General features: G+C 40.6%; 1 protein-coding gene across 2 annotated transcripts; it reads right to left on the bottom strand.

Annotated features, from left to right (window-relative positions):
• Positions 1-692: 692 nt before the first annotated feature.
• Positions 693-26,107, bottom strand: atp2a2b (ATPase sarcoplasmic/endoplasmic reticulum Ca2+ transporting 2b). 2 transcript variants are annotated; one of them, XR_012179892.1, is made up of 24 exons: positions 25,408-26,107; positions 25,091-25,108; positions 24,921-25,003; positions 22,830-22,934; positions 19,793-19,931; positions 12,984-13,064; positions 12,126-12,211; positions 11,740-11,895; positions 11,468-11,609; positions 11,029-11,195; positions 7,752-7,840; positions 7,476-7,578; positions 7,202-7,333; positions 6,954-7,073; positions 6,415-6,633; positions 6,172-6,295; positions 5,809-6,020; positions 5,398-5,618; positions 5,097-5,299; positions 4,685-4,770; positions 4,457-4,590; positions 4,234-4,351; positions 2,026-4,067; positions 693-1,724 (listed from the first exon to the last, which is right to left on the bottom strand). XR_012179892.1 is itself a non-coding variant. In XM_073477695.1 (23 exons), exons 1-23 carry the CDS (start codon positions 25,523-25,525, stop codon positions 3,795-3,797), a joined length of 3,129 nt encoding a protein of 1,042 aa, XP_073333796.1. In that variant the 5' UTR covers positions 25,526-26,107; the 3' UTR covers positions 693-3,794. The 2 variants fall into 2 exon arrangements, 1 of the variants encoding a protein (XP_073333796.1); XM_073477695.1 differs by having other exon boundaries at positions 693-4,067.
• Positions 26,108-27,281: the final 1,174 nt, after the last annotated feature.

Raw genomic sequence — 27,281 nt, 5'->3', positions numbered from 1 at the left:
ACAGGTTGAATTGAGTTTGAATTTGTTCTCCAAAACTACATAGTATAAAGGTATATAAAGTATAAAGGTAAACTGTATATGTGTAGTCCAGTGCAGAGGGAGTTTTATTGTAGAAATACGGTTATTAGAGCAAGTTAGGTTAATCAGCATGTTGCCAACAGGTAAGTGCAAGTATAAAATAGAAATATACAGAATTAGGTTCAGTGGTAGATTTAAAGATTTGCAGTCAGAAATGTGGACTTTTTGTGCAGAAAAAAAAGAGATGATATTAAAAGTTGGGTAAATGAAATTAAATAAAATGGTTGAAGCAAGCAATCAAGACTATTTCATCACTTTCAAGGCCAATTTCAAAAATTTTATTTGGCATTTTAAAGGTGCAATATCTAAGAACTGGCAAACTGCCCCTGCCCTTAGGTAGTTAGCTCAGTTAGCATTGCAGCTAGCAGTTCAGACCATATATTAGTGTTCACATCAAAAACAGGATGGAGGAGCTTTGGACCAGGACTGGTTGGGACTGACTCATTAGCATGCTTACTTCATTAGATATCTCTGCAACTCAATACATGGACGTCATAACTTACATTCTGTTGATAATTTTAGTAATTTTTATACATTCTCAACCTAATTCTTACATATTGTCGTGCAAGAAGTAATCACTCACTTCACTGAAATACAAAGAAGCAAAAAGACAGTTCAAATACTATATTGTTTTATTTACCTGAAACCACAACCTCAGTAATGCATGTACAATCATCATTAGTCATCAATAATGATCGTCTTTTTACATATGGTTAATATTGTTCTTCGACCAGGTGTCTCTGAGAGGACTGCACGAGCCCCCTCACATTAGATCACAGTTTTACAGCAGTTGTTAAGGATACATGATAATAATATTAATAATAATGCAGAGGCAATAAGAAAACAGGAGAACACTGTTGTATTGCAGGATTACCAATGAATCAAAGTGTCAGTCTGTTGTCCTCATTGCAAAGGACTTATTCACCAGAAAGTAAAAAGATCAGTCATCAGTCGGAAAAATTAAAGTTAAAAAACTCAAGTAGAGCACAGTCAAGTTCAGCATGAGTCGTTTCTCCACGTCTAATATTGTGCAAAGAACCCAAACCGTTACAATAAAAACAGTGATTTCCTAATATCTGCGACGTATCCATCTTAAAACCATCTTAATATGTCATTTGAGTATTATACATTAGAATCTATAAATACAAATTGCAAAGCCTACATACAGCATAAACGCATGCATGAATGTTTTGTACACTGATGTACAGCTAAGACCATTCAACCCAGTGTTTTTAAAGATTTCTCTACGTGACAAGAAGTTGGAAACAAGTTCTTCATGCAAGGAGGAAAGCCGACGATGTTGAGAACTTTCCCCGCACACAAAACTGGAATAGTGACGTATTGATATAACATCTGCACACAGAGGTATAAGTGTGTTAAGAAGTGTGTGTGTTGTGGTGCGTGTGGGCAAAGGGAACTGTGTTTTTCAGCCCGACCCACCCTTTAAGTATACCCTTATGTATTTGGTCTTATTACTGTGAAACATGTCCGTTTTTTTTTTTTGTCTGTGCAAGGGTACACACACTGCTGGTCATCACGGTGTCTGAGGTGTGTGAAGTTAGAGTGAGCACACATGCTGGACGGCAGGAAGACTCCAGCCTCTGAGCACACTCGTAAAAGTTTGCGGAGGTTTTATGAAAGCCAACCTAAAAAGAGAAAAAAAAAACAATTAGTAACAAACACTTTTTTCAAATTGCATTTGAAAATTGTACACCTTTTCCTCGATTATACTATCAAGAGTAGGTATTGGATTTGTGGATATAAGCAGGTGTCAGAGGGGGTGAAAAGAACAGCACACAGTGACATTCACAATAGTGGCATGTGATCGGCTACATAAACCCCAAAATGCTTTTTCAATTTAAAAGTCTCTGCTGTCCTTGTTTTTTTTTTTAAAATCAGATTCTACTTTAGTTAACTGGAGTGTGAAAAAAGCAAATGGATACTCACTCTAGTGACAGGGTAGCCAACGGAAGGCATTGAGGAAGAAAAGCACACAGTTGTTGTAAAGTGGGACACAAACACACAGCGAGCAAACCCAGGCTTCTACCCAAAAAACATGCTTTTAGTTGGGGGTGTTTTTTTCCATACAAAGTAAGAGGTCTAAGATGAGTGCAGTTGACTGTATGGGCCTGGATCCAACATGTATACACTACCACAAAGTAGTCCAGCACAAACTAAGATCTAAATATTAAAGCCTGTAAGAGTCAAATATACACATGAGCTGGTTCTCTTCTGTGTCATGAGTGTCTCCTGCTCGTCATGTTGTGCCAAGGAAACTGAAGCATTCATATGTATGAAATGAGTTGTATTCAAGTATTATATGTACATACAAAAAACACTGGATATGAATAATGTTGAAAACCACTGGCCTCATTAAATAAAGACAGAAAACACTTTGATTCAAAGGGTTTATGAGTGTATTTTTCTTTGAAGTAAAAAACAACATTTTGGGTTCTTATTTGCAATCCAAGTTCATTTTGAGTACTTTGTCTATTAGTATTTTTTCTTAAGATTTTAATAATAATGTCCTTTGAATCAAACGCCATGGTGATGGTTAAACATAACATCATCCCCACTCAGCTCTGTCTCCAAAGCAAAACACAAATAAAGTTAATGAATGTCAAAAAAAATCAATACAAACAAAATATATCCTTAAAAATGTTAGAGGGAAGGAAAATTTTGTTCCGTTTTCTGCACAAGCAAATAGGGGCACACCTCAGATGTTACGCTTTAGCAAGACCGTTAAGGAACAGCATCTAGAGATGAGCAAAACAAAAGAAATCTTTTTATCATATTGAGGTAGCTGTGCTCTGCCCAGTGCAGAAAAACTGGCTTATTTTCAATTCATTATAGTAAAAAAAAAAAAAACATCCAGGAAGTTATTTTATACTCGAACATGGGGGGGGGGGGCACACAAAATTAAATTAGAAATGAGAAAACACAGAGTTCATGCTTTGTCACAGGACATGCGGATTTTTGTTTTTTTTATGATTTTTTTTCCTTTTGTTTCAGCGGAGCATTCAAACGTTCACTCCCAAACCTTCCCCCTGTCCTCGTCTGCACCACGGAGCTTCTCCTTCTCTGAAAGAGTTCTGAGTTTATACTGAAGACACAATGGTAAACATTAGAAAATAAATCAAGTCGGTAATGTCTAAGCCACGCTGGTCAAAAAATTTACATAGCCATTAAAAAAAAAAGTTGCATAAAATTCAATCTCTGTACAGATCAACTGATTCTGATATCTTAATTTCCTTGGAGAGGGATGCTAAACAAACGAATCTGCTGTAGTGACATGAGACAAATGATATTCCAAAAATCATTAAAATATAAACCTTAAAGGCAATATTGACATTAAGAAAAAAAAATGGCAATAGTATATTTTCTCTCAAACCAGCAACAAAGTCCAAAACTATGGGAGTGATGGTCTTCTAACACTCGCATTTAAAGCCTCACCTGTTCTCAAATCCTACCCCAACTCAAACCAGGTGACATCTCAATGTTATCATCTTATATTATTTGTTACGTTTCTTGTGTTAAAGTTGGTCCTTCTCATACACACACACGGTAGGCACGCACAAGTACACACGCTAACTCTACAAACACGCACACACGCTATCTATGCACATGTGGGAAGGCAGGGGGGGAGAGGGGAGATGAAAGGGGGAAGTGATGGTGGGGGTGGAGGAATGGAAAAGTCGAGGTTGTGCTCAAGTCAGTCAGGACCAGAACATGTCGGCCATGTTAGTGTCGGAGCTGTAGATCCAGAGGACCAAGGGGAGGGAAACGGCCACAAAAGGCCAGGAGATGCCCTCCATGCATGCAGAAAGGCAGCAGCCTTTGGAGCTGGCAGGCTTCTCCAGTTCTTTACCAGGCTCCAGGTAGTTCCTGGCAGCAAACTTGAGAAACTCATCCAAGAGAATGACAGGCAGTGAGATCTTGAGCACCATCAGCCACTGTGTCAGGTTCAGAGGGGTGATCTGGAAGATGATCTGAAAAGAAGTGCACGAGAAAGAAGTCAAGCTAAGGATGTGTCTGTATTTTAGCTTCACAGCAAAATAAATTATTCTTGTATCATGACACTGCTTTCGTGCCATCTGGCCCCTTATTACCCAGTATCACATTCTGTAATTCAAACTAAAACAATATGTTTCTCACTGGAAGAGGCTCCACATAGAGGATGAGGAAGTGAAGGGACATGGAGAGGCAGATGGCTCCCAGCAGCCACACGTTCTCCCAGGGAGGCATCCTCAGCAGGGACTGGTTCTCTGACACACTGAACAACAAAGACAAATGATCACGTTTGTTAAAAAGTCACACGCTGACTTCAGACAGAGATGTTAAAGCACAGGCATTCAGAAATGTTAATAAAACTACTCACCTGTTCAGAGCATTGCACATCTCAATGGTGACCAGCACAGACAGGGCCATGGTCATTGGGTAAGGAGACTCAAAGATCTTACAGTCCAGATCCTGGAAGTCTGGGTTCTCTGGACCACACTGCAGGAAGTGGCTCTATAGAAAAGTAGAACAGATTAAAGCAGATTGACTTAAATTTGTGTTTCGAAGTGAGCCTAATTAAGCGGGATAGTTTGGCTGAAATTCATACCAGCTGGTAAAAGGTGATCCTTGGTCCATCTTCAGCAGCAACAAACCACCAGGCGGCAGCACCAACAGTGGCAGCACCCACATAACCTGGTGATGCAAACCAAAACGTCAATCATACACACACTCACACTCAGTGATACTGGTTACTTAAATTCAAGGTAAATTGCAATTAGATGTGAATGTTTTCTAATGGCATTCTCTAAACTTTCATGTGGTGCTAATGTGGCATATTTGAGCTTGCTAGCTTTAACACTGATTATGTGATACTGCCAAGACTTAAAACCTCATGCTGATGAGTTCATGTTTCCCCCAATATTTTCTACAAATGTTTTGTACACAACAAAAAAGGAAACGAAAATGAATAACAGCAGGCATCGCTCATTAAATACCAGTTACATGAAGCAACCACTTACATCCGATGGCTAGGTATCTGAAGAAGAGCCATCCAGAGATGAGGGGCTCGCGGGCGTTGCGTGGCGGCTTGCTCATGATGTCCAAGTCAGGTGGGTTGAAGCCCAAAGCAGTGGCGGGCAAACCATCCGTCACCAGGTTGACCCAGAGCAGCTGGACAGGGATGAGGGCTTCAGGGAACCCCAGAGCTGCAGTCAGGAAGATGCTACACACAAAGAAAGCACGATTATACAAGAGTACAAAAAAGTGTGATGTTTAGGTTTAATGTGTGTGTATTTCTGAGGTCTTTATGGTCATCCTTACCAGACAACTTCGCCCACGTTTGAAGAGATGAGGTATCTGATGAACTGTTTCATGTTGTTATAAATGGCTCTGCCTTCCTCGACTGCAGCTACAATGGTGGAGAAGTTGTCATCAGCCAGCACCATCTCAGAGGCGGTCTTGGCCACAGCTGTGCCGGAGCCCATGGCAATACCAATTTCAGCCTTCTTTAGAGCAGGAGCGTCGTTTACTCCATCACCAGTCTGCAGAGAGGATGGAAGCCAGGGCAGGAAATGAAATATTGATTTTATAATGAATTTCAGTATTTCACTGTGTATAGTTTTATTTCAGGATGATTTTATTTGTTTGGGGGCAAACTGTGCATGGCTGAAGAGCATGGTTAAAATAGAATAAACTAACAGATGGTAGATGGTATCAGGTGTTTTTTCTTACCATAGCTGTGATCTCATCATAGGACTGCAGAAACTCAACAATCTTGGATTTGTGTGAAGGCTCGACTCGGGCAAAGCAGCGGGCTTTGATCACAGCATCTCTCTGTGCAGCAGGGGACAGGTCGTCAAACTCTCGGCCGGTGAACGCCATGCTGGAAACGTCATCGTCTTCTCCAAAAATACCAATGCGTCTGCAGATGGCAACTGCCGTCCCTGAGGTACAAATAAGAGCACAGATAAGTATGTTGACCATTTTCCTTGTGTGTAGTGGAAGAAAGTTCTCCATAAAAAAAGAAAGACAAAGTTACAATGATCTGAGAAAGCCAGATTTTCTCTCTGAGCAGATGAGACTTTCTCTACGTACCCTTGTTGTCTCCGGTGATCATAATTACACGGATGCCTGCAAGACGGCAAAGTCTGATAGAGGCTGCTACCTCTGCCCTGGGAGGATCCAGCATGCCCACACAGCCAACGAATGTCAGATCAGTCTGGTTGATAAGAGGAAAAAACAGATTCCACATTCAGATTTTTTTTCTTTTCTCACTTCTGACAGCCAACAACGTCACTCCTGAAAAGTGAGACCGTGTCAATCCATCCTGGCTCTCACCTCGTATTCAATAAAGCGGCTGGAGTCCTCCAACACCAAGTCGTCTTTGCTCATGAGGCTGTCTCGGGTGGCCAGAGCCAGACAGCGCAGGGTGTCTCTGCCTGTTCCATATTCCCTGATCACAGACATCAGTTTTTCCTTGATGCCAGGGGTCAAGGGCACCTTGTTACTGCCAACACGGATGTGTGTGCACCTGTCAATCACTCCCTCGGGGGCACCCTGAGAGCAGGCACAGACAGGGGGATGATGAGGACACAAAACAAAACACAGAACGGTATCTAAAAGAAACACTTTCATCCAGCATAATGTTTTATTTTGTAACACTTTTAGGAAACAACTTTTCAAAACTTCCATTACCCTTTAAAATAAAGACCCACTCTAACATGATTATTATAGTTCTATATGGTTAACGAAAAGCATTTATTCTAATACCACGGACAGATTTTCAGGCTGTAAACAATATCTAGTGATGGCACCAACCATGTCATGTTCATGAATCGCACAACCTTAAACAAGTTACTCAATCAACAGTTTCTTACCTTTACAAACATCTTGCCAACAGAGGAACGGGCCTTATTAGGAGTGCAGTACACAGACATGGACTTCCTGTCTCTGGAAAATTCCAGTGTAAACTCTTTCTTCATCAGCTGTTTGATCACCTAAAGATATGATGACACACAATTGCGATTAGCATTAACAGTTTGTCTTTCTGAATTTGCTTTATCCTTTCTGAATTGAGTTTAGGACATGCAAAAGATAAAGGAAATGACAATTGAAGGTTACATACAGAATTACAAGCGTTGGCTCTCTCAATCTTGGACAGGCCTTTAACATCCGTGTCGAACACGTTCATCTTCTCCACCAGGCATGTGAGAGCCGTCTCTGTGGCCTCACCCACCTTCTCATACACTCCTTTGGCCTGAACACAGAGAAAAATGAAAAACCATGTAGTCAGTCTTCATTAGAGTAAGTCTCACAAAACACGTCATGTATGGTCAGCTGAGGTAGATTGGTGCTTACAGATCATCTATCTGTTAACATATAAACGATTCCCTACTAACCTCATTAAAGTCCAATGAGGAATCATTACAGAGAGCACAGATAGAGGCCAGCTCCACCAGAGCATCATACTGCGAACACTTGACTGTTTTGCCCTCATGGAACCTAAAAAAAAACGATGTAAACAGAAAGTAACACGTGAGCCGATTCAATGAAAAACATGTTGGAAAAGGGGGTTGTATTTGTAACATGCTGAGAAGCATTAAACGCATTCCTTCTAAGTGGTGAGAAAATATTTAATTTTATTAGACACATCTTGTAGCACACTGGATACTCACACTTCTCCATCTGGGGCATATGTGGAGCCAGTAACAGTGAACTCCTTTAATGTACAGCTATCACTCACTGCCTGGTCAATGATGAACATCTAGAATCACAAACATTATAGAGACAAACAATTAGTACATAATACCCAAACAAAACATCTGTAGACTCTGTGGGCATCACTTCTTTGTGCCTTATTTTAAGTTCTCTATCAATCCCATTATATATTTAAGTCTAAATGCCAAAAAGAAAAGATGGACACTGCATCCAGCAGGTGGCAGCAGACTGCTATCCACGAGAAGAAAGCCTTCATATCATGATTACGCTTGAACATAGAGCAGAGTATAATAAAGAAATGCTGAGCCAAAGCAGACACTGGGCACTCCAGTGGGGAGGATCCATAAATGTCATCTTACAGCAAGGCAGACACACAATTCCTCTGTGCGCAGTCACACTACATGAACAAACTGCATAAAAGTGAATCACTCTGAGGCGGAAATAGTTTGACCTTGAGTATTCAAACCTTTGGGTTGGGAGACTGGTTACACTGTCTGGTTTATTGAGCATCTTCTTGAATGAATGAATGAATGCTTCCAATTCAAAGTACAAAGGAGGGATTTTATTAACCAGAAAATAAACAACTGTATTATTTTAATATTTTTCTCCACATCCAAATATAAGAGGCTGTTAATTTTCATAAGAATTTCGATATCAATCAAGGGCAAAATCAGAGAAAAAAGCAAAGAGGTTTTGAGTCAGATAAACAGAGGAGCTTCTATCGTGTCTGTCAAGGGTATACATTCACACATTCTTACATAAAAGCACCACATTTGCTTAAAATTGGGGGGGCAGAGCAGGGGGATGAAAATAGACATATCTGAAAAAAATGATGTGCTGGCATAATGAATGCACTCCCCTCAGGGCAACATAAACTAGTGATGTCAGAGGCGCTCCTACCCAAAACACAAGAGCAAGTAAGGAGTTGAATTGAAAAAGGATTCAGTCCTTCGGGACAACTTTTAGTACTGCCCTATCCGAACAGGGGTGGTTGGAAGCAGCAGATGCGTCAAGCACAAGCTTCTCTATTAATCAGCCAGGAATAGCATCCTGTGGTTACCAAAATGAGGCCGTCCAAAAACATGATTTTGTTTTCGAAATTGTGCAGGATGAGCAAGGCAAGAGATAGACAGAGGAGACAGAGAGAGAGAGAATCTTTCAACACAAGGTCAGTTATGCAACTCTACTGCTGATTCTGCTGCAAGTGACTAACTACTGCATACTGATCAGCATGCTGCCTGAACAAGAAGGGGGAGGAGAGCAGAACGAGGACGGAAGAAAAGAGGAGGGGGCCGACAAGAAAGATGGAGGGATGGAGCAGGAGGCAGATATATGATGGGAATCTGAAGAATTGAGCTGTAAGGCAACACTGAAGAGGAAATCATACACGCTATATATGGCTAAAATAGACAGTAAATACATAATAGTTCATATAGCTTCAAGTTATTTATGCACATAATAAATTGGAAAATAAATGTATATACTACATGTACACAGAGATAAACAAGATACGAAAGTACAATTAAACCCTGTATTATCCCTTATTAGCCTTTCAAAGTCAACACTGCTTACTGCTCAATTAATCCTTGCTGTCGGGGTTGCTTTATTGCTCAGTAAAAACTTTAAATTTAAAAAAGTTCTCAGATGTCAGGAAAGTAGCCAGCCCTTGCTCTCTCCGTGTATGGCAACTGTTTTAAAATACCATTTATTTTTGGACTACTTGCCCATTTTTCATGAAGTTTGAAATGACCAATCCCCAGTGGACTGCAGACCTTGTCACTGCAAACTGTGCTGTTTCCCCTGGGGAGGATGTTTACAGCCATACACTGGCATCAGTGACACGTGGTGCCGACACCATGTGTATGCCATACACAGATTCAAAGGACACTTTGAATACTTACTGTTGGGTTCAAGAGAATTTTGTTACCTAAGAGAATTTTGTCAGGATTCAGAAAACGTGAGATGACAAAGCTTTTAAGAGACAGATCAGTCCGTTTAATCACCGGCAGCTTGAGCTACAAAGGACACACTGCGTCTGCTGTTTAAACATTATGGTATGCCGCTTAAATATTTTCCCTGCAAGGTACAAAGACAAGACTTACTTCACTAGTCCCATCTGCAATTACCTTTCAATAAAGTCATTGAGTGAGACGCACTGAGCATGTCCTGTCACTGAGTGCTCATTTATCATACTTTGCTGGCAGGGACTTTAGCTAGTATTCCTCAGCATGGGCTGATTATGAAGGTATTGTTGCGGAGTGATCAAAAGTGATCATTTACACATGTAAAGAACACCAGGTCTAAGGCAGCATGAATGGCCATGATATGCAGTTGATAATCCTCAGTCTCATGCAGCTGTGTAGTTGCAATCATTGATGGCCAATTATTTTTGTCCTACAACGGATCATTTCTTTAATGACACATACATTTTGTTAACCTTATACCGTACAATGAGAACTGTTATTAGCCTAGTCAAGCACTGTTATCTGTTGACATTCTTAAGTACACAACAACTACTTACAAACATACGCTGGTTACTATGAAACCAGTGTAAATGTTGTAAGATAAGCTAACACTGTCAATATCATTTAAGCAAAGCTATGCGACTATTGAAGGTTAATGAGCAGACTTTAAATCACTGCTTTCAATAGCAACACATCTGATTTGCCTTTGAGGTAAATATGGGAAATCATATGGTAAATATAGGATTTCTGAACAATAGTTAAAGATCCGGTGCGTAGCATTTAGGGGGACTAAGAGGAGAAATAGAATATAATATTCATAATTATGTTTTCATTAGTGTATAATCATCTGAAACTAAGAATCGTTGTGTTTCTGTTACCTTAGACTGAGCCTTTTATATCTACAGAGGGAGCTTATTCTTATTTTAACAGTAATGAAATAAGAAGTCAGAGGGTAATAACAAATGTTCTTTAACATTAAGTTTCATTTTCTGTCTCTTTTTCATGGTAATTTTGTAACGTGTTGAAGTTGTTAGTAGGTTATTATTGTTATCTTATTCTAATGGCAGATTTCTGACTGGTTTCTCCAGACTATGATTGCTAAAGCCAACAGGCTCTTTTTTCCCTTTTAAACAACATTTCAAACCAAAAAAGCAATTCTTTTCTGCATCTAGAGCGCAGTGTTTGTATCAGATTTATGAATAAATTCATGAAATTCACAAAAAACAATTGTCTATCACTCTTTTGCTGTCTCTGTTAGCTTTTCTCTTACCCTGCAGACAGACATCTGATTGGTGGTCAGCGTGCCAGTCTTGTCAGAGCAGATGACAGATGTACAGCCAAGGGTCTCCACAGAGGGCAAACTGCGGACAATGGCATTCTTCTTGGCCATGCGCCGTGTTCCCAAAGCCAGGCAAGTAGTGATGACAGCAGGCAGACCTGGAGAGAGAAAGCAACCGAACCACAGGGGAAAAGGAGGATTAGATATCCAAGAGAGGAGATAAACGGTTACAGAAAGAAATGGAGACAGCCATTCATATTCATTTCTTTAGTCAAGTGATGAAAATACTATCCTTTGTCCCTGTATCATGAAGAATTAGAAAACTGCCCGATAAGTAGGATCTTCCAAAGCAACTGTCTCAATATCCTCTCACAGCAACAAGCAAGTCATGGTAAGGACACAGCTGCACGTGTGTAGCTCTCCAGCTTACCTTCAGGAATAGCAGCAACAGCCAAGGCCACAGCAATCTTGAAGTAGTAGACAGCGCCTCGGATCCAGGAGCCTCCATGGACAGGGTCATTGAAATGTCCAATATTGATGATCCACACAGCAATGCAGATCAGCGTAATGACCTTTAAGTAAACAGCATTAGTTTAAATTGAAAGATTATATCAACACCAATCAATTAGTCAAAACAAAAAGAAATAGCTGAGATAAAAGGCAAAAAAATGCAGTATGAGAGAATAATGGAACTTAAATGACCTTGGATAGTTGCTGTCCGAACTCGTCCAGCTTCTGCTGCAGTGGTGTGCGCTCCTGCTCTGTTGATGCCATCTCATCTCGGATTTTGCCAATCTCTGTGTTGCCAGCTGTGGCCACCACCACACCAACAGCCTTTCCAGCTGCGATGTTGGTGCCCTGTGGTGGAGGAGTAGTGAAAAGAAAAGAAAACATATTACACATTGAGCTTCTGGGCATAGGGGGTAAAACTAGTTTAACAACTACTGTGAGATGTGCCGCAACACGAGGAGATTCAGATTTTGGAAGATGACATAGGACAATTTTTGTCTTCATAGATGTAGTCAGACTGGAAGCAAAAGGTGTAAAATAATACTGAACACTCTAAAATGGTCTTGGGATTCACTCACAGAAAAGAGCATGTTCTTCTTGTCCTGGTTGACAGCACGTGGGTCAGGCACCGGGTCAGTGTGTTTGATCACAGACACAGACTCTCCTGAAGGACGATGAAACAAATGATGTGAAAGAGAGAAGCAGTGAGAGAGTTTCTACATGGGAGGGCAAAGTTTTAGTTGTGATGCTTGGCTGACACTTTGGGCAGATACGTGTGGAAAAGGCTTTGCAGCCGACTGAGCAGGCCTGACAATTACCAAATACTGCACAGCCACCGCCTTTCAAACCCTGTATCTGATGTGTGCTTGCACTGTGTGTGTCTGTGCGTGTAATCAACTGTGCACGTTCTGCGCTGTTCTGATAGAGTAAGGCAGAGAGCATTTGACAAGCTGTATGGCCATGAATGGGGATGGGAAGAGAGGAGAAAAAAATAGCTGAAACACTAAAATATCCCATGGAATTTGCTACCAATTAAGGCAGCAGAGCAAGACAAGAGACTTAAGGACTTAATTCACATAAACCTCTTCTCTCGCACATTATACATCCTTCAATCTTGCAATCTTTTCCATCTACATCACTGTCCAATTACCCATCTAAAGATACATCCATTTACTTACATCACTCACTTCTTTTTGTTTTGGTACTGACTGAGCATCCATGACAACAGGATGTAATGAGGGCATGTGCGTCAAAAGGAGGAGGAAATTGCTAATTCTTGTTCTGTGTCTCAGTTGATCAAAAGAGGTCAGCTGCTATACAGGGAACATGTGAAATGTATTATCAAATGTAATGGGTGAGGATAAGGAGACACAAACAAGAACTGACAGACGTTCACACAGACATAATGTAGTTAAACAATTTAAAAATGGTTTTACCTGTGAGAATGGATTGGTCTACCCTCAGAGTGGTTGACTTGATAGAAGACAGCCTGATATCTGCAGGCACTTTATCACCAACTGTGGACAGACACAACAACGCACAAGAGACACTTAAGTACCTCTCCACAATTTAAAAGCATCTGTAAATGGCACTGACAACGGGTCAATAGATACTTTGCATAATGCGAGCCATAAAAACTGATGAGTGGTGTTAAGACTTGATAAAGACTTGATGTCCTACATGTAAAAAGACACCTCTAAAATTTGAGCATTTTATCACGAAAAAGAGAAAAAGACTTAAAGATAAATGCAATAAACAAACAAAGACGACCACACACACAGACACTTAAGGCTTGGAAATAAAATTAGCTATCGTGTTAATTCAACTAATGCTCCCGGGGAGTAATAAAATAATCAAACTCAAGTTATTTGTTGGAGAGAGGCTGAGGGAAAGTCATGCATTCAAAAATTATTAATGTTCCACTCATCTCATGTACAAGACACAAATAGACTGCTGCTCATTCTTTCCACTAACACATGGCTTTAGCAATCTCCAGTAAAACAAATGTAAAATGTAAATATACACCAAATTCCAAACAAGTGCTTCCTCTGGAGAAAGCGGATAAGTCCCATTAAAGCCACTGACATTTATTAGCTTTTCTTAAAAAGGCTAAAATCAAATCGTTTGACTCCTTTGTATTAGTTCACATGTAGTTTGGGTCTGATCTGGGCAGAAAAAAAGTGTTGATAAAGAACCTTTCAGCCTTTGTGGTTTGATTAACGTCTTCCGCATTCAGATTCACATCTGCTTCTTATTAAAGGCTTACTTTAACAAAGCACGACTATGGGATGGGACTGGAAATACAAACACACATTATATTACCTCTTGAAAGGTCAGATCCATGATGAAGAATTTAAAAATATAACCTAAGCAAATATTTTTAAAAAAGGAGTCTGTCAAGTATACTAGTATAACGTTCCCTGTATATTACTGTACTATATTACATTATGGGCCAACATGGCACCCAAAATTAATGGCTGACGTTTTAATGAAAATCTAAAGCATAATGGAAAAATGCCACTGTTGCACCAAAGTAAAATATTACTTTCAGCTTACAGTAAGACAAAACTTGAAAGGGTGAAGGTAAAAGCAATATAAAGCAATGACCCCGAGGCTCTTAAGAGATCCCTCTGTGGACAGTGGAGAGCGGTGACAGACAAGTAAACCAACCCTTGGGCCTCTGCAGTGCCCTTCTGAGTGGAGAGGAAGAGGGGGAGGGGGGGCGAGGAGAGCAGAGAATGGGAAGAGGGATTAGATGAGTCCCGCAAAACACACGTCCAAAAATGGGAAAACTATTTTGATCAGTTGCAAACATGCTCCTGGATTGGGGGAGGGGAAATGATAAAAACTTCTTTTTTAAGCAAGGAGAACCCACTCTTCGTCACAGGAGTTGAAATAGAAAACAGCGTGTCCTTGTGTACAGACTGTTCATTCATTCCCACCATTCTCATGAGTTTGTGACAGATCTAAGCCACTGATGGAGACTGAAGTGAGGAAAATTCTACTCAACAACATCACTGCACTGTTTCACATTGTGCTTACTCTATACCAATAATCCAGAAATCTATGTTATTACTACTACTTTTAAGTGCACTGTAACATGTGGTTATGCTGACTTCTTGACTGTACCAGCTGCACTACCAAATTTGGTGCTCGACTTGACTAGAGGCTGTCAAAACCACTTCATCACCTTCCTTCAAACGGGATCCCTGTTAACTGACAGGAGATAGTGAAGGAAGAAGATGAACAAGCAAAGCATGAGAAAGGACAAAGGAGATGAGGAACCACAGTCGCTGGAAATATTTAAGACTTAAAGTCCTATGGGAAGGTTCCAACAAAAAGTCACTAATTAGAAAATCTCCTACTTTGAAGTTATAGCGAAACACCCACCTACTTCACATACCATATTATACTGGGAATAAGGTCACAGGAAGTAGAATAGCCCACTTTCATATGCAACAAGAATAGCTTGGCAGCAAGAAGACATAGGATCCATTCATCATTAATGTCTTTTAAATAAGCCTAAACCCTCATCGATAACAGACACAGGTCTTCACTGTCATGACAAACCAATTTCTCCTGGGAATATTGAATCTATGTTTTAAATCAAGCGATGGTCAATAATGATTAGATACACATGAGTTACAACTCTCAATGTTTCTGAAATTACTGTAACTCTTTATGAATGTTGCTCCAGTCATTGGGCACATAATGAATACATAGTTATTTTGTAATTTCCTTCAGAAATCTGCTGCAGCGACCAAAATATTTACAGCTGTTTCAAATTAAGCATGTCGTTATCTTTCCTTTCATTTTACATCACATGTTCTTACTTGTTTCGTTTTTTTTGTTTCTGGGAAAGAGTAGTCAGCCTCTGGGATATGGACCTTTCTTTCTCCCGTGTGAACAACGGATTTTATCTGTTATCTGTTCCCCAGAGTGAGGGACAAATGTCAGCCGGCATACACTTGAGTGATAACACCCCAACAGACCCAAGTTGTTTTTATACACTCTCCAGGGTCTGTATCCCTACCTTTCCTTTCTTACTAACCATGCACGACACGCCGACCCCATAGGACTGATTGTATAAGCCGTGACGCTTGCAACAAATCCAAGGAAATTACACCGCACCCAACTATTCCTCCAGTCCAGTCCAGTGAAACTTTAAAGGCCGCAAGGGGGTTGTATATTTTTCCCCCTCTGACTGGGGCTCCCCGCTATACTAGCACGTAGGCTTTTAGCCTCCTGGGAATGAGGTCCTCTAGCCGTCAAGGGACTCTGCCATTCCTCTTGTGAATGGAAAAACCATAAGACCAATCTTAATCAGAAACGTACACACAACAGTGTATTCCATATAACTGCTGTGTGCTCCTATAATGCAGCAATAACTTGTACATGTGAGCTGCAAAGAAAGAACGCAAAGAGCAAGGACAAGTGGAATAGACAGTCAGCAAATGACAAGCAGAAACAAATAGCTTGGGTGATGACAATAGACAGACTATCCTACACTCTAAAACACAAGAGAGGAAACCTGGCCATGAGGCCATCTGGAGCACAAATTATTTATCAAATTGAATCTGTAACGCTTCTAAACCTGTCTTGCTGTCGGCTCCCTCCCAGGGTAGGACAACATTAATGGTGAACATTGCCCTCAGACTGTGGTTAAGATAAAACCACAAGCCAGGCAGAGCAGAGGTGATCAGTCCCGCATATATTACATACAGCCAGCAAGAAAGAGTAGAGCGAAAGAAAGGACATTGTATTCCTTATGCACAGGATGTTGTCACAACAAGGTTCAACACCATCACTTTGGCAACAGACAATAAGGAATTGAAAAGTAAAACAAAAGAGAGTAAAGAAGCAAAGACCACTCACTATTGTCTCAGTAGAGTGCTGGCAGTAAATAAAGCCAGTAGACACACTTAGGGTTTTAATGAAACCTTGCAATACTTAAGAGACCAAACAGTGTATGAATGGCTCAACTGGCAGACAGTGAGTCACTGTAACTCAGGAGGTGGGGGGTCATCCAGTATTCGCAACGTTGCTGGTTCACATCCCTGGCTACCCCGGCTGCATATCAAAGTATCCTTGAGCAAGATACTGAACCCCAAAATTGCTACTGATGAGCAGTTGGCACCTTGCATGGCAGGATCAGTGTGTCAGTGTGTGTGTGTGAATGGGTGAATGTGACAAGTAAAGCCCTTTTCATCATTTAGTGGAAAAGTACTATAGAAATGCCATTTACCATTATGAGCCAGCGACCAAAGCAAAAGATAACATAGACTGATGGGGCATGGGTTCATTTACAAAATGTTGCTTATTGCTGTAATATACACCTGATATGTAAATAAGGCTGGCTATACAGTAGATTAGCAATCGCTCAAGCAGATTCTAGATGACATTTTGCATAAATATTGCAGACTCTGAATGCACCAAAGGCCACTATATTGACAAACTGCCTAAAAATACTTTCTCTGAGAGGTGACTGTAATCTAGATCCATTCCCATAAGCTAGACGCTCCGAACTATGCCACTGATGGAAAAGGGGGCCGGTGGTGTCACTTGATGCTCTGCCCAGAAAGACAGACAAAACTATGGTCAATGATACTTGATTCATACTGCAGCAAAACAAAGTGTTTGCCCAACACAGCCAAAACACTGCACTGTGGCAAGTAAGCAAAGACTGAAGGGAAAGACATGTTTCAGAGGAAACTCTTTCTCTAGCCTGTAAGACAAGAGGGTGGCTGTCCTCTGGATCGTTGAGACCGCAGCTAAGCACCAAAGAAAGAACACAGAGCAAGACACATCACCATAAAGAAATCACACACTCAGCACACAGAGTTCCACCGACCACTTAACAAATGCTCTGATTGCACATCTGAGCTTGTGTGGCAAAATTATCACAGAGATATAAACCATATGACTGCTGTGACAAGTGACTTTGCAGCCTGGCATTATGCTCATACATCATCAACCATCATGCCGCAACTCGCTGGTCGAGTAGTTGATGTGCGCACCACTGCTAATACAAACTAATGCACACAAAGCTCCTTAGCTAAATAAATGGAACTATGGCAGCTTTCGTAGATACTGCTTATTTGACTCTGTGACAGAACTTAAACCAGTTAATCAACTGCATCTTCATTACTTATGAGACCTCAGAGGCCCATTTATTGGGTTTAGGACCATATTTATGCAAACAGCATAATGGCTCACATGGCTGTAACTGTGCATATAAACCATGCAGAGCGGCTAGTCTGATTCAGCTGCTGTCTTCTATAACATTTAAGTTGCCAGGTTGAATGACTCTGAATATATGGCATGTTGTTGGCACTGATGTTTTGAGACATGTGGGTCCAACCTTCACATTCAGTAATCAATAAGCAGAAACTACAATTGTAGTTGTATACATTGTATACAATTGTATGACTTGTTTTAGAGTGGCTTTATTCCGTCGTTCAGTGTCATTTGTAAGCTACAGTCACTGTAAGCCATGATGACATGTCAGGCAATTATGTGAGTGCTGATTATGGTTTTGACCCGACTGATGCCTCAAGTATTCATTTATATCTTTTTTTAGATTGCTCAAGTTAAACTAAAAATAGTTAATTATCTGAGCAGGGCACAACATTACACCAGCCCAGTGGTGGTAAAACATATGCAAGTGGCAGGCCAATTTGCCTGACTGACCAACCAAAAATACAATGGTTGAGTTGCTGGTTAAATGTCAACATTCACTAGCCATTTGGCCAGTGGATGAGACAGTTCATTTTGCACTGTTTAGGTCCAAATTTGTGGCACAATGTGTAAGACAGCGTGGACTGTGTAAGGCATTGGGACCTCAGTGAGTAAAGCCACAACCCCTTCCTTTAGCTTCTGACGAGATTATAAACAGAGAGCAAAGAAAGCTTTTCGGTGACCAGTCCACTAACCTTTGCTGTGGGACAACGAAAAGAAAGAAAACAAAGTCTGTTTTGGTAAGCTACATAATAAACATAAACCAAGCAAGAATGAAAAACATAAAAAGAAAGATAAAAGGCAGACGAGGCCCACTGAGAGAGACATAATGAGAGAAATTAGGAGCAGTGACGCAAAAGGCAAAAACATGTGGCCTTATCCAAGTTGAGGTTAGCCAAAAAAAAAAAAAATGTTGAAGAACAGACTGGACCTCCGCTCTTGTATTGCATAACTGCTTTACTTACTAAGTGCTACCATTATTCTAAAATTGTCAGGGGGAATGAACAGGATGAGGGATCAGCTGTGCGAATCTGTGTGTGCGCATGTTTGAGACTGTAAAGCGAACGTCATAACACTGTTGATGATGTTAGCAGAATTGATGACCTCTGCTATCTGTACAGCTCTTGTAGTGACCAACAGCGTCCGTGTGTTTAATTACAGCCATCGACTCATCACCTATTTACTTTTAAGATAAAGAACATCAGTACCTCGCAGACATGCTGCACATCAGTGACTCATCAAATGATACAAATAGAAGGGATCAAATGCTTTAGCCAACATGCAGATGATCTGTAGTTTGCAACCTATGAATGTCTTGACTCTTCTGAACTTTCTGCAGGGAAATGTCAAGAATAAATGGAAGAAAAGACTCTAGGCTGTAACCCATTATAAACCTGAATCTTCTTTTGAATACTTCCGAATATGATGCAATTTTATTGCTGAACTACCTTTCTTCTTTAAAAGACAACTTCTGAGCAAGCAAGACCATTCAGAGAATTAGGATGCATCCTCTCTGAATGCATGCCTGGAGCTTTCATGCTCAGCGTGTTCTCTGTTGCAGTCTTCTCTGCCAGGGGGGTGTAGAAACAAACAGGACCACCTTGTTTCCACCTGGGTCACCGCTTTTTCCTTTTTCAGGCCTTGACTAAGCAATTGCTCGTGTTCTTAAACACCCTCGGACAAAATGCCTCCTCCTTTCCCGGTGTGGTAGCTATCTCTTTCCCTGAATTTAATGTGATTTGACTGTTCTGGTGCTCTCTCAACGAGGGGTCATATAGATGTTTAGTTCAGGCATACCGGTTCAGCGACTATACTTTCAAACTTGACCATCTTGAAATGAAAAGCCTTGTGTGCACGCAGAGGGTGCCAAATCTCAAAAATTAGAGATGCACGACATGTCACAATGCCTTGACCCAAGAGTCGCAGTCATGTCACTGATGGTGCATGCATCCTCCCACGGGGGGACACTGCATCAAGCATAAACAAAGCTTAATAGCCTTAATCTTACCTGCCACCTCCACAATGTCCCCAGGCACAATGTCCCTGGCCTTGATTCTCTGGACACTTTTCCTATCCTGGCGGTAGACCTTCCCCATCTCGGGCTCATACTCCTTGAGTGCTTCAATGGCATTTTCTGCATTTCGCTCCTGAAAAGAGAGAGATGGGGGGGGGGAAACAAGTTAATTTCAAACACTGAGCGTGTCAGAGGAAATGGATGATAAGGAAGATGGAACAAAGTGCCTACTCAGATATGCCGTTTCAGTTAGAGCACCATTATTCAAAGTGGACTGATGAGAGTCTAATCTTTACATAAGCAAAGCGACAAGTAAAAAATAAACTACTTGCACACGACCAATGGGCTAGGCTCGACAATGGAGGAGAACTATGTAAACACTGGGACATGTTGTAAAAGGCTAAAAGATGCAAAGGAAGCTTCTGTCCTGGTCATATTAAAGAATACTTGTTAGAGCCACCTTAATAGCAGGACTTTCTGCACAAAAAACATGTGCAACTGTCACTACGACAATGGCAGTCTTACTTCAGTTTCCCCAAATGTTCCTTTCTTGCCTGCTCAGTTCCTTCCTCATCAGTCTTCACTTGCACTTTTCTGATAGTGCTGACTTCACCTTGTCTGAGTGATTGCTCTCAGATTGGACAGTTTTAGTGGCAGCTCCCAGTCTGGCTGGCAGAACTCAACAAGACATGGCAAGACAGGGCACACAACCCCAGGACATTTAGGTCTTTTGTAAGGCAGAGCAACAGGGACAGAAAGCCATTAAAATGGCAGCCAGTAAAGGTTAGGGTTTACAAGGTCAAGGAAGCTACAAAAGGTATACAAAATATCAACTGCTTTGAAGTCAGAGGAACACTTAACTAATTTCCTAACAGGTAGGGACATATGAATAAGAACAGAAAAAACACTACATCCTACTTCAGAGGCTTTCATTACATAAACAGAGGCCAACAACTAGTCACTTAACAACTCCTCATTTACACAGGCCCCAACAGAGCCTCAAACAAGCATGTCATTTACAATGCAAACCAGGAGGGACCCACCCAACCTAGCAACTGTCTTCTTTGACCGAGTATACTGTGGTGTGATTTACTATCATCCACACCCTCAGCCACTGATCCTGTACATTGACCTTCAGAGAGAAGTTTTCTCATCTGTAGATATTAAATACAGATTATGATTCAGGGATTGCCCTTACTCTATATATTTATACACCTGTATAGGACATGCAAGGTCTTTCTTAATATTTGTGTGAAATCTGGCGAAAGATCTAAGGCAGTGGTTCCCAACATTTTTGTAAGACGTCCACCAGCAGTCCTGATCATCTCAAGTATCCCTTCATCAACACCTTCATGTTCCAAATATTTTAATTTGAATGAATTTCCAACTGGGTGTTATTTTACTATTAACCATTTACAAGTGGATATAATAGTGGCTGTTATATTTTCATACAATTGAGATGTTGATGTTTAGGTCAGTTTGGTCAAATTTGCATTTCTAAAACGACCACATGGAGTGGCCAAAGCTACGTTTCAACTTCTTATTCATTTTTCTTAGTGATCTACTTCAAAATGTATCCATTACTTTTAGCTTATTAGTTTGATCATTTATTAATGACTTTTAGCCAACCATTTCATCTACTTTGCTCCCTTGCTAACTAGCTTTCACACACTCTTAATTGCAATAACACCTAAATGAATTGTTATAGTTGACTCAATAAGTGGATGCACTTTATTTTATCAAATCATAAATTCTATTTTTCCAAATTATTTGAACTACTATATACTCATTCAGTTTACACCCTGTCAACTGCAGGAGGTAAAAGTAACCCAGGTTGGGAATCACTGATCTAAGGGATGTAGATTTTAATTTACATTGACTTTTAATCCAACAATATACATGGATACATGGAACAACAGGGAACATATAAAAGATAGGTATTACCTAATAATAGGTAATAAAAGGCAAGCATTGGGTAATTATAAATTGGCTACTAAACAGATGTCATTCTATAATTTGTTTAATTACACTGACATACATGTTACTTAATGACTTATTCTTAGGATGTTGCACATGGGATATCCAACGTCAAATAAATCTATTCTGAACAGATATTTTGGGTCCATTAATTTAACACTATTGGGTGCCAATGTGCCTCTCTATTATTACTGACTCCAGGGGTAACATGCTGTTTTCTGGGCCATTCTATGTGGAGAGGATAATTAGTTATGTGTCCAGATGAGTGCCTCCATCCAGGACCGTTGCTGCCTTTGCTTCCTGCCTATAATTAAGGTGTATGTTGACAAATCAATACTACTTCTCAAAGGAACTGACATTGTAAATCCTAGGGGGGATGCCAGGACCTAGCAGGCACATATAAACACCTCCTCACAGGCAATATTTTTTAAAAATGCTTTTGTTTTCTCATTTTGCTGTTGACAACTAAATGTTGCCCTGCGCAGTCAACGGGTAAGATCCACTGGTTTCCCTGATAAGGTCGGTTATTTAACGAGGACCAGAAAATATCAAGTGAGGAGGAAGTGGAGCATGCCAGGTTTCCTGTGTGACTGTGACAAGAAGCGTATAGGATCTAATCGGTCTAATAGGATGTGTGCTGTCTCCTTGGCCAGAACAGAAAAAGTTACATTTCCAATTTTTGGAATATGCTTTTCCATTCCACGTTTCTTTCCATGGTATCAGTTTTCTCTGTCAGTAAGACTCCTATTCAGCTTGTACATTGCCAACACCCAATTGGACAACTATCAAAGTGGAAGAAAACCCCTGCAGAGATGCACATCTTCTTTCTTTGATACACTACTTTTAGGTAAAATTTTAGCAAAGTCACTTCCTGAGCAATACTCACTTACTATCCACTGTTAGTTGATAATTTCAAATTTGGCAAAAGGAAGCTACCGTCTCTTGTCAAAGCAACTACTTATGAGTACTCATAACAGTACAAAAGGCATTTGGCTCAACATGATACATTTTAATAACCCAGACTAAGGTAGAGTTAAACATGTAATGTGTTTACCTGCCAGACTCCTACAATAGCATTTGCTATGAGAATAAGTAGGATAACAAAAGGCTCCACAAAGGCTGTAACGGTTTCTTCTCCCTCTTCGAACCAGGCCAGTACCTACAAAAAGGGAAAAAACAAAACAGAGAAAAAGAAATTAACAACACTGAAGTGTGAGCTACTGAGAACATCCCTCAAAACACCAGAAATTAATACTCCTGCTTGTTATATAACCACACTGCTGCAGCTCTTTCTTCAGTATCGTTCAAATATATAGTCTTGCCATGAGGCCTTGCTAATAATTCGCTATAGACTGGTAATAACATTACAATTTAACAGATTATTTTTCAGATTTTTTCTCTCCTTTACTCTGTTTATTGTTATGCACCAAAATACCAAGGCAAATTCCTCATATATAAAAACCTATTTTGCAACAAACCCAATTCTGATCAGCTTCGCTTGAGGATTGTCTCACCATATCTTTTCCCCGCACCTTGCTAGTAGATAAAGTTGTGCCAGAACCACACGTTGACTTTTGCATATTTGGCACGACCATTTTAAGTCTCTATCATTTACTAATTCATAATAAATATTAAGGCAGCTTCTGCCAGTACTGCGAAACTGGGCCAAGTGTGTTACAAAGTCATGTCAGAGAGACTGAGATTGTAGTAACCACTTTCTCCTCTTTTAGAATCTGTGCCAGGAGTTAAGTGTGTCAAACGAAATGCCAATGGCTCCGTATCTTCTACTCCAACCTATTTAAGAATGGCCAATCAAACGTAAATCAAACTGTGTTGCACCTTTCAGTTCCTGAATGACTTAATATAAAAGTCTTACAATTGTTTGTATATGACTTTGTAGTCCAAATGTGTTCATGCTGAAATAAATGTAAATGTGCCTGCATGTGCTAGTGTGAGAGCGAGCCGTGTACTACAGCTGGTGATTTATAATCCTTTATAACCATAGCTGGCTGTCATTAACATGCCTGGGTGACGGATGTTACCCTCAGCTGGTAGGCCAACAGCCAACGCTAGCAGAATCAGAGCCTAAGGATAGTTGACCCAACACTGTCACACATAAACCACACTAGGGACACAAGCAACACAAGCATCACAAGTTATGTCTGTTCATTTTTGGAACTGTCATGTTGTATTCACGATAACAACATGAATTACTGGACTTCAAAGTCATGTTGAGAGTTTTTGTCATAGTGAGAGTGTAATGGCATGTTAAAGCCAGGATATTCAATCACCAGAGACGTATGGACTTCTCAGGTGTCAGTCAATTCCATGTGTTAACAGCCAAGCATCCTGACAACGTGCCACATAACCACCAAGTGACATAACTATCTGTTCCCAGATTAACAGCATGTCAGCGTTTCTTTTAAACTCAGGATGTGTTAATATAATCCCTCTGAAACAACAGGCTCAAATGTGTGATGACTTCAACTGTTGCTTCAACGAAAAAGCATGCATGCACCGACACATTATACCTTGAAACAGAATCGTGGAGGAAAAAAAATGGTCATCTCGGTTGTGTCACCAGACAGTTACTGGGCGCCTTTCTTCTCCACTTTTAACAGCATTCTTGCTAAGCTGTGATCTGCACTGAATCATTTGGAAAAAGACTATGTGCACATTGTAGGATGACAGAGCTGTGCTGAGAAATTAAAAAAAAAAAAAACACTGAACTCATCACTGAAAGGGTGAAAAGAAAGATGGTGGTGGAGATGAACAGACAATCTTTAACTGGCAGAATGCCATGTTTTGCCATCTTCCCTTTCCTTAAACACCGACTATGGTGTCTCGAAGGAAATGAAACAGGCTCTTGGTTTTAAGATCTCACTATTCTAGCACTAAAAATACCCAACCTTAACTCAACTTTATATGGAGTTGAGTGTTGAAAGTATCCCCTTACAAGTGTCACAACCTGCTAACAGACGCTTTTACTGCTAGCAATCTTGATAAGACATATCACTTTGCTGTACACAAGTGGCACGTCAAGTATGAGCAACTGAATTAATCTCACTAAGACGGCTCTATCTGGTGGAGCGCACTGAACACTGAACAAACCACCTAAACTATAAAATGTGTGTGTTATACTTACAAAGGATATGCAGGCAGCAAGTAAAAGGATCCTCACAAGCAAATCTTCAAACTGTTCAACCACTAGTTCCCAAAGAGATTTACCTGGAAAACAAAAATTAATGTAAATGATTTCCTTTCATTGAAAAATGTGTAATGACAAATGCTAAACATACACATTGGCCCACTCACCCTCCTCAGCTGGCAATTCTGCAGATCATCCCATCCAGACCGCAGACAAAAGAGAGGTGGACAGGCAGTTAGTTGAGTAATAAATACACAGTATTAGAATATTTCTGTAGCAGTGAAGCAAAATTACATGAAGTATAAAGCGGGCTGTTTTAACAGTCGATCATTTCCAGTATTTCAACATACAGAAAGTGACGTCAACAACTTTCCTTAATGTTCAGCATGTCGCCCGTCACAAATCGGGAGCCATGGCCCATACATGACACCGGGACAGCATGACTACTTGTTTTTGAACAAACTGATGTAACCTAGGTCCTTACCGTTTGCTCCATATCGCTCCCGTTGTTTCTTCACTTGCTCTAAACTCAGACCTGTGCTTTCATTCACGTTAAAAAAGCTGTAAACTTCTTCAACCGTCTTTGTGTGTGCGTTGTCCATGGTGAACGGCCACTTAAGGACAGCGCTCGTTTCGCCCTGTTGGTCCCAACCTCAGCCTGTCACGGTTCTCTCCTCCTTCGACGTCACTACGGCACTTAAAACAAAAATACTAATAAATAATAGAGCGGGCCCGCACTTGTTTGACTGTTACCGGTTAATTAGCTAGAACTCAGGACAGCACGGCGTGCAGGTGCCTGGCGAGAGTGAACGAGTTAGCGGCACCTAAGCTAACGGGTTAGCTAACAGGCTACAGCTAGCTAACTGTTGTTGGCTCCTTTGGCTCCGCTTGAATTCGCCGGCTGTGCCCTGCTAGCTCTCCTGTGAGACCTTGAAGAAGCTATTCACATCGAACATCGCAGTCTCAACCGGGATGTTTTCAGACCCTTCCTCTCTCGTTTAAAACAAACGCGAATTCCGGAATAAATCTGCCCGAGCAGATGATTTAAACATGTGGCTAAGTTGTAGCTCGGTTCACTTCGCTCGCTCGCTTCTGTCCGTGTGTTGCGGAATCACCAGAGTGCTCGTCGGCACCAATCGCGTTTGTCCGCTGCAGCTCTCGCGTGCGTCGAATGCGGTGTTCGGTGTCCGCATGTGGAATCAGCTCATTGGTTGGAGACACCGGAAATCCTACTCTCTCACTTTCTCTCTCTTCCATGTTCTCTCTCTCTCTCTCTCTCTCTCTCTCTCTCTCTCTCTCTCTCTCTCTCTCTCTCTCTCTCTCTCTCTCTCCTCTGCGTGTGTGTGGAGCCATGGATATAATGACAGTCCTCCTTTATGTTTTATTTATTTATTTATTTTTACAATTAGTATACTTACACTCCCTGGTTGGTGGATCAAAACATTCTAATGTATAACAATAAAATAATGATAATAACACAGTGAAATAATAACAGTGAAAAATAAACCTTTATTACATTTCAGCACCATTTATCAAAATGACAAACGTCCTGTTCACTGTTCCCTCTTCTACTTTGTTCAGTGCTGTAAAGCATTCTTCAATCTCCTGCTCTACTTTGAGTGACAGTTGCAGGTAAATGAGGACAAGTTTAGATGTATGTTGATGAATTCTTACTTTCCCCCCCAAGACATCCAGCACTAGGCCTGGTAATAGGTAATAGATATGTGTTTTTATCAATATCTGTTTTATTATCTTATGTTTGTCAGTGTTGTTGAAGTGTGAGAGGGATCCCATTCTCTACCAGACAGACTAGGGAAACAGTGTCAGTGATATAACACAGGCCTTATCATGAATTTATCTGTTACAGTAGTCCTAGTTGTCTTTGAAATTATACCACACAGTCAAATTGAGCAGTGACCTGGCTGACCTTTTTTGGCACCTGGACGTATGGTACTACATGTAGAAATATTTTTTCCCACTCCTCAGGTAACAAAAATAATCCAAGGCAGAGTTAAAATCAAAATCCCTACAAATGATGAGATAGTTCAGCGTGAGATGGTTTCCGTCTCTGACAGCTGACTGTATCTGCTGTCTATCTGAGAGTTATTTTCAGACTCTGTGATTAATGTGCGCTGCCACAATCAGACTCCTGCTCATTGACAAGGAAAGTCTAAATCTGTGCAGCTATCGTGACAGTTGGAATTGCCTGATAAAGAATAAAGTCAAATATAAACTTAATCTGCAACTACTCAGACACAGAGCAGCTTGAGAGTGATAGAATGATAAAATTCAGTGAGTGAGAGCCAGGCTGTCATAGATATTCTACTTAATTGAATACAGTTTAATTATATTTCATTA

This window comes from Pagrus major, chromosome 12, assembly GCF_040436345.1.
Source record: "Pagrus major chromosome 12, Pma_NU_1.0".
Classification (NCBI taxonomy): domain Eukaryota; kingdom Metazoa; phylum Chordata; class Actinopteri; order Spariformes; family Sparidae; genus Pagrus; species Pagrus major.
The sequence above is the reverse complement of the archived record's forward strand: the minus strand, read 5'-3'. Positions and strand labels throughout refer to the sequence as shown.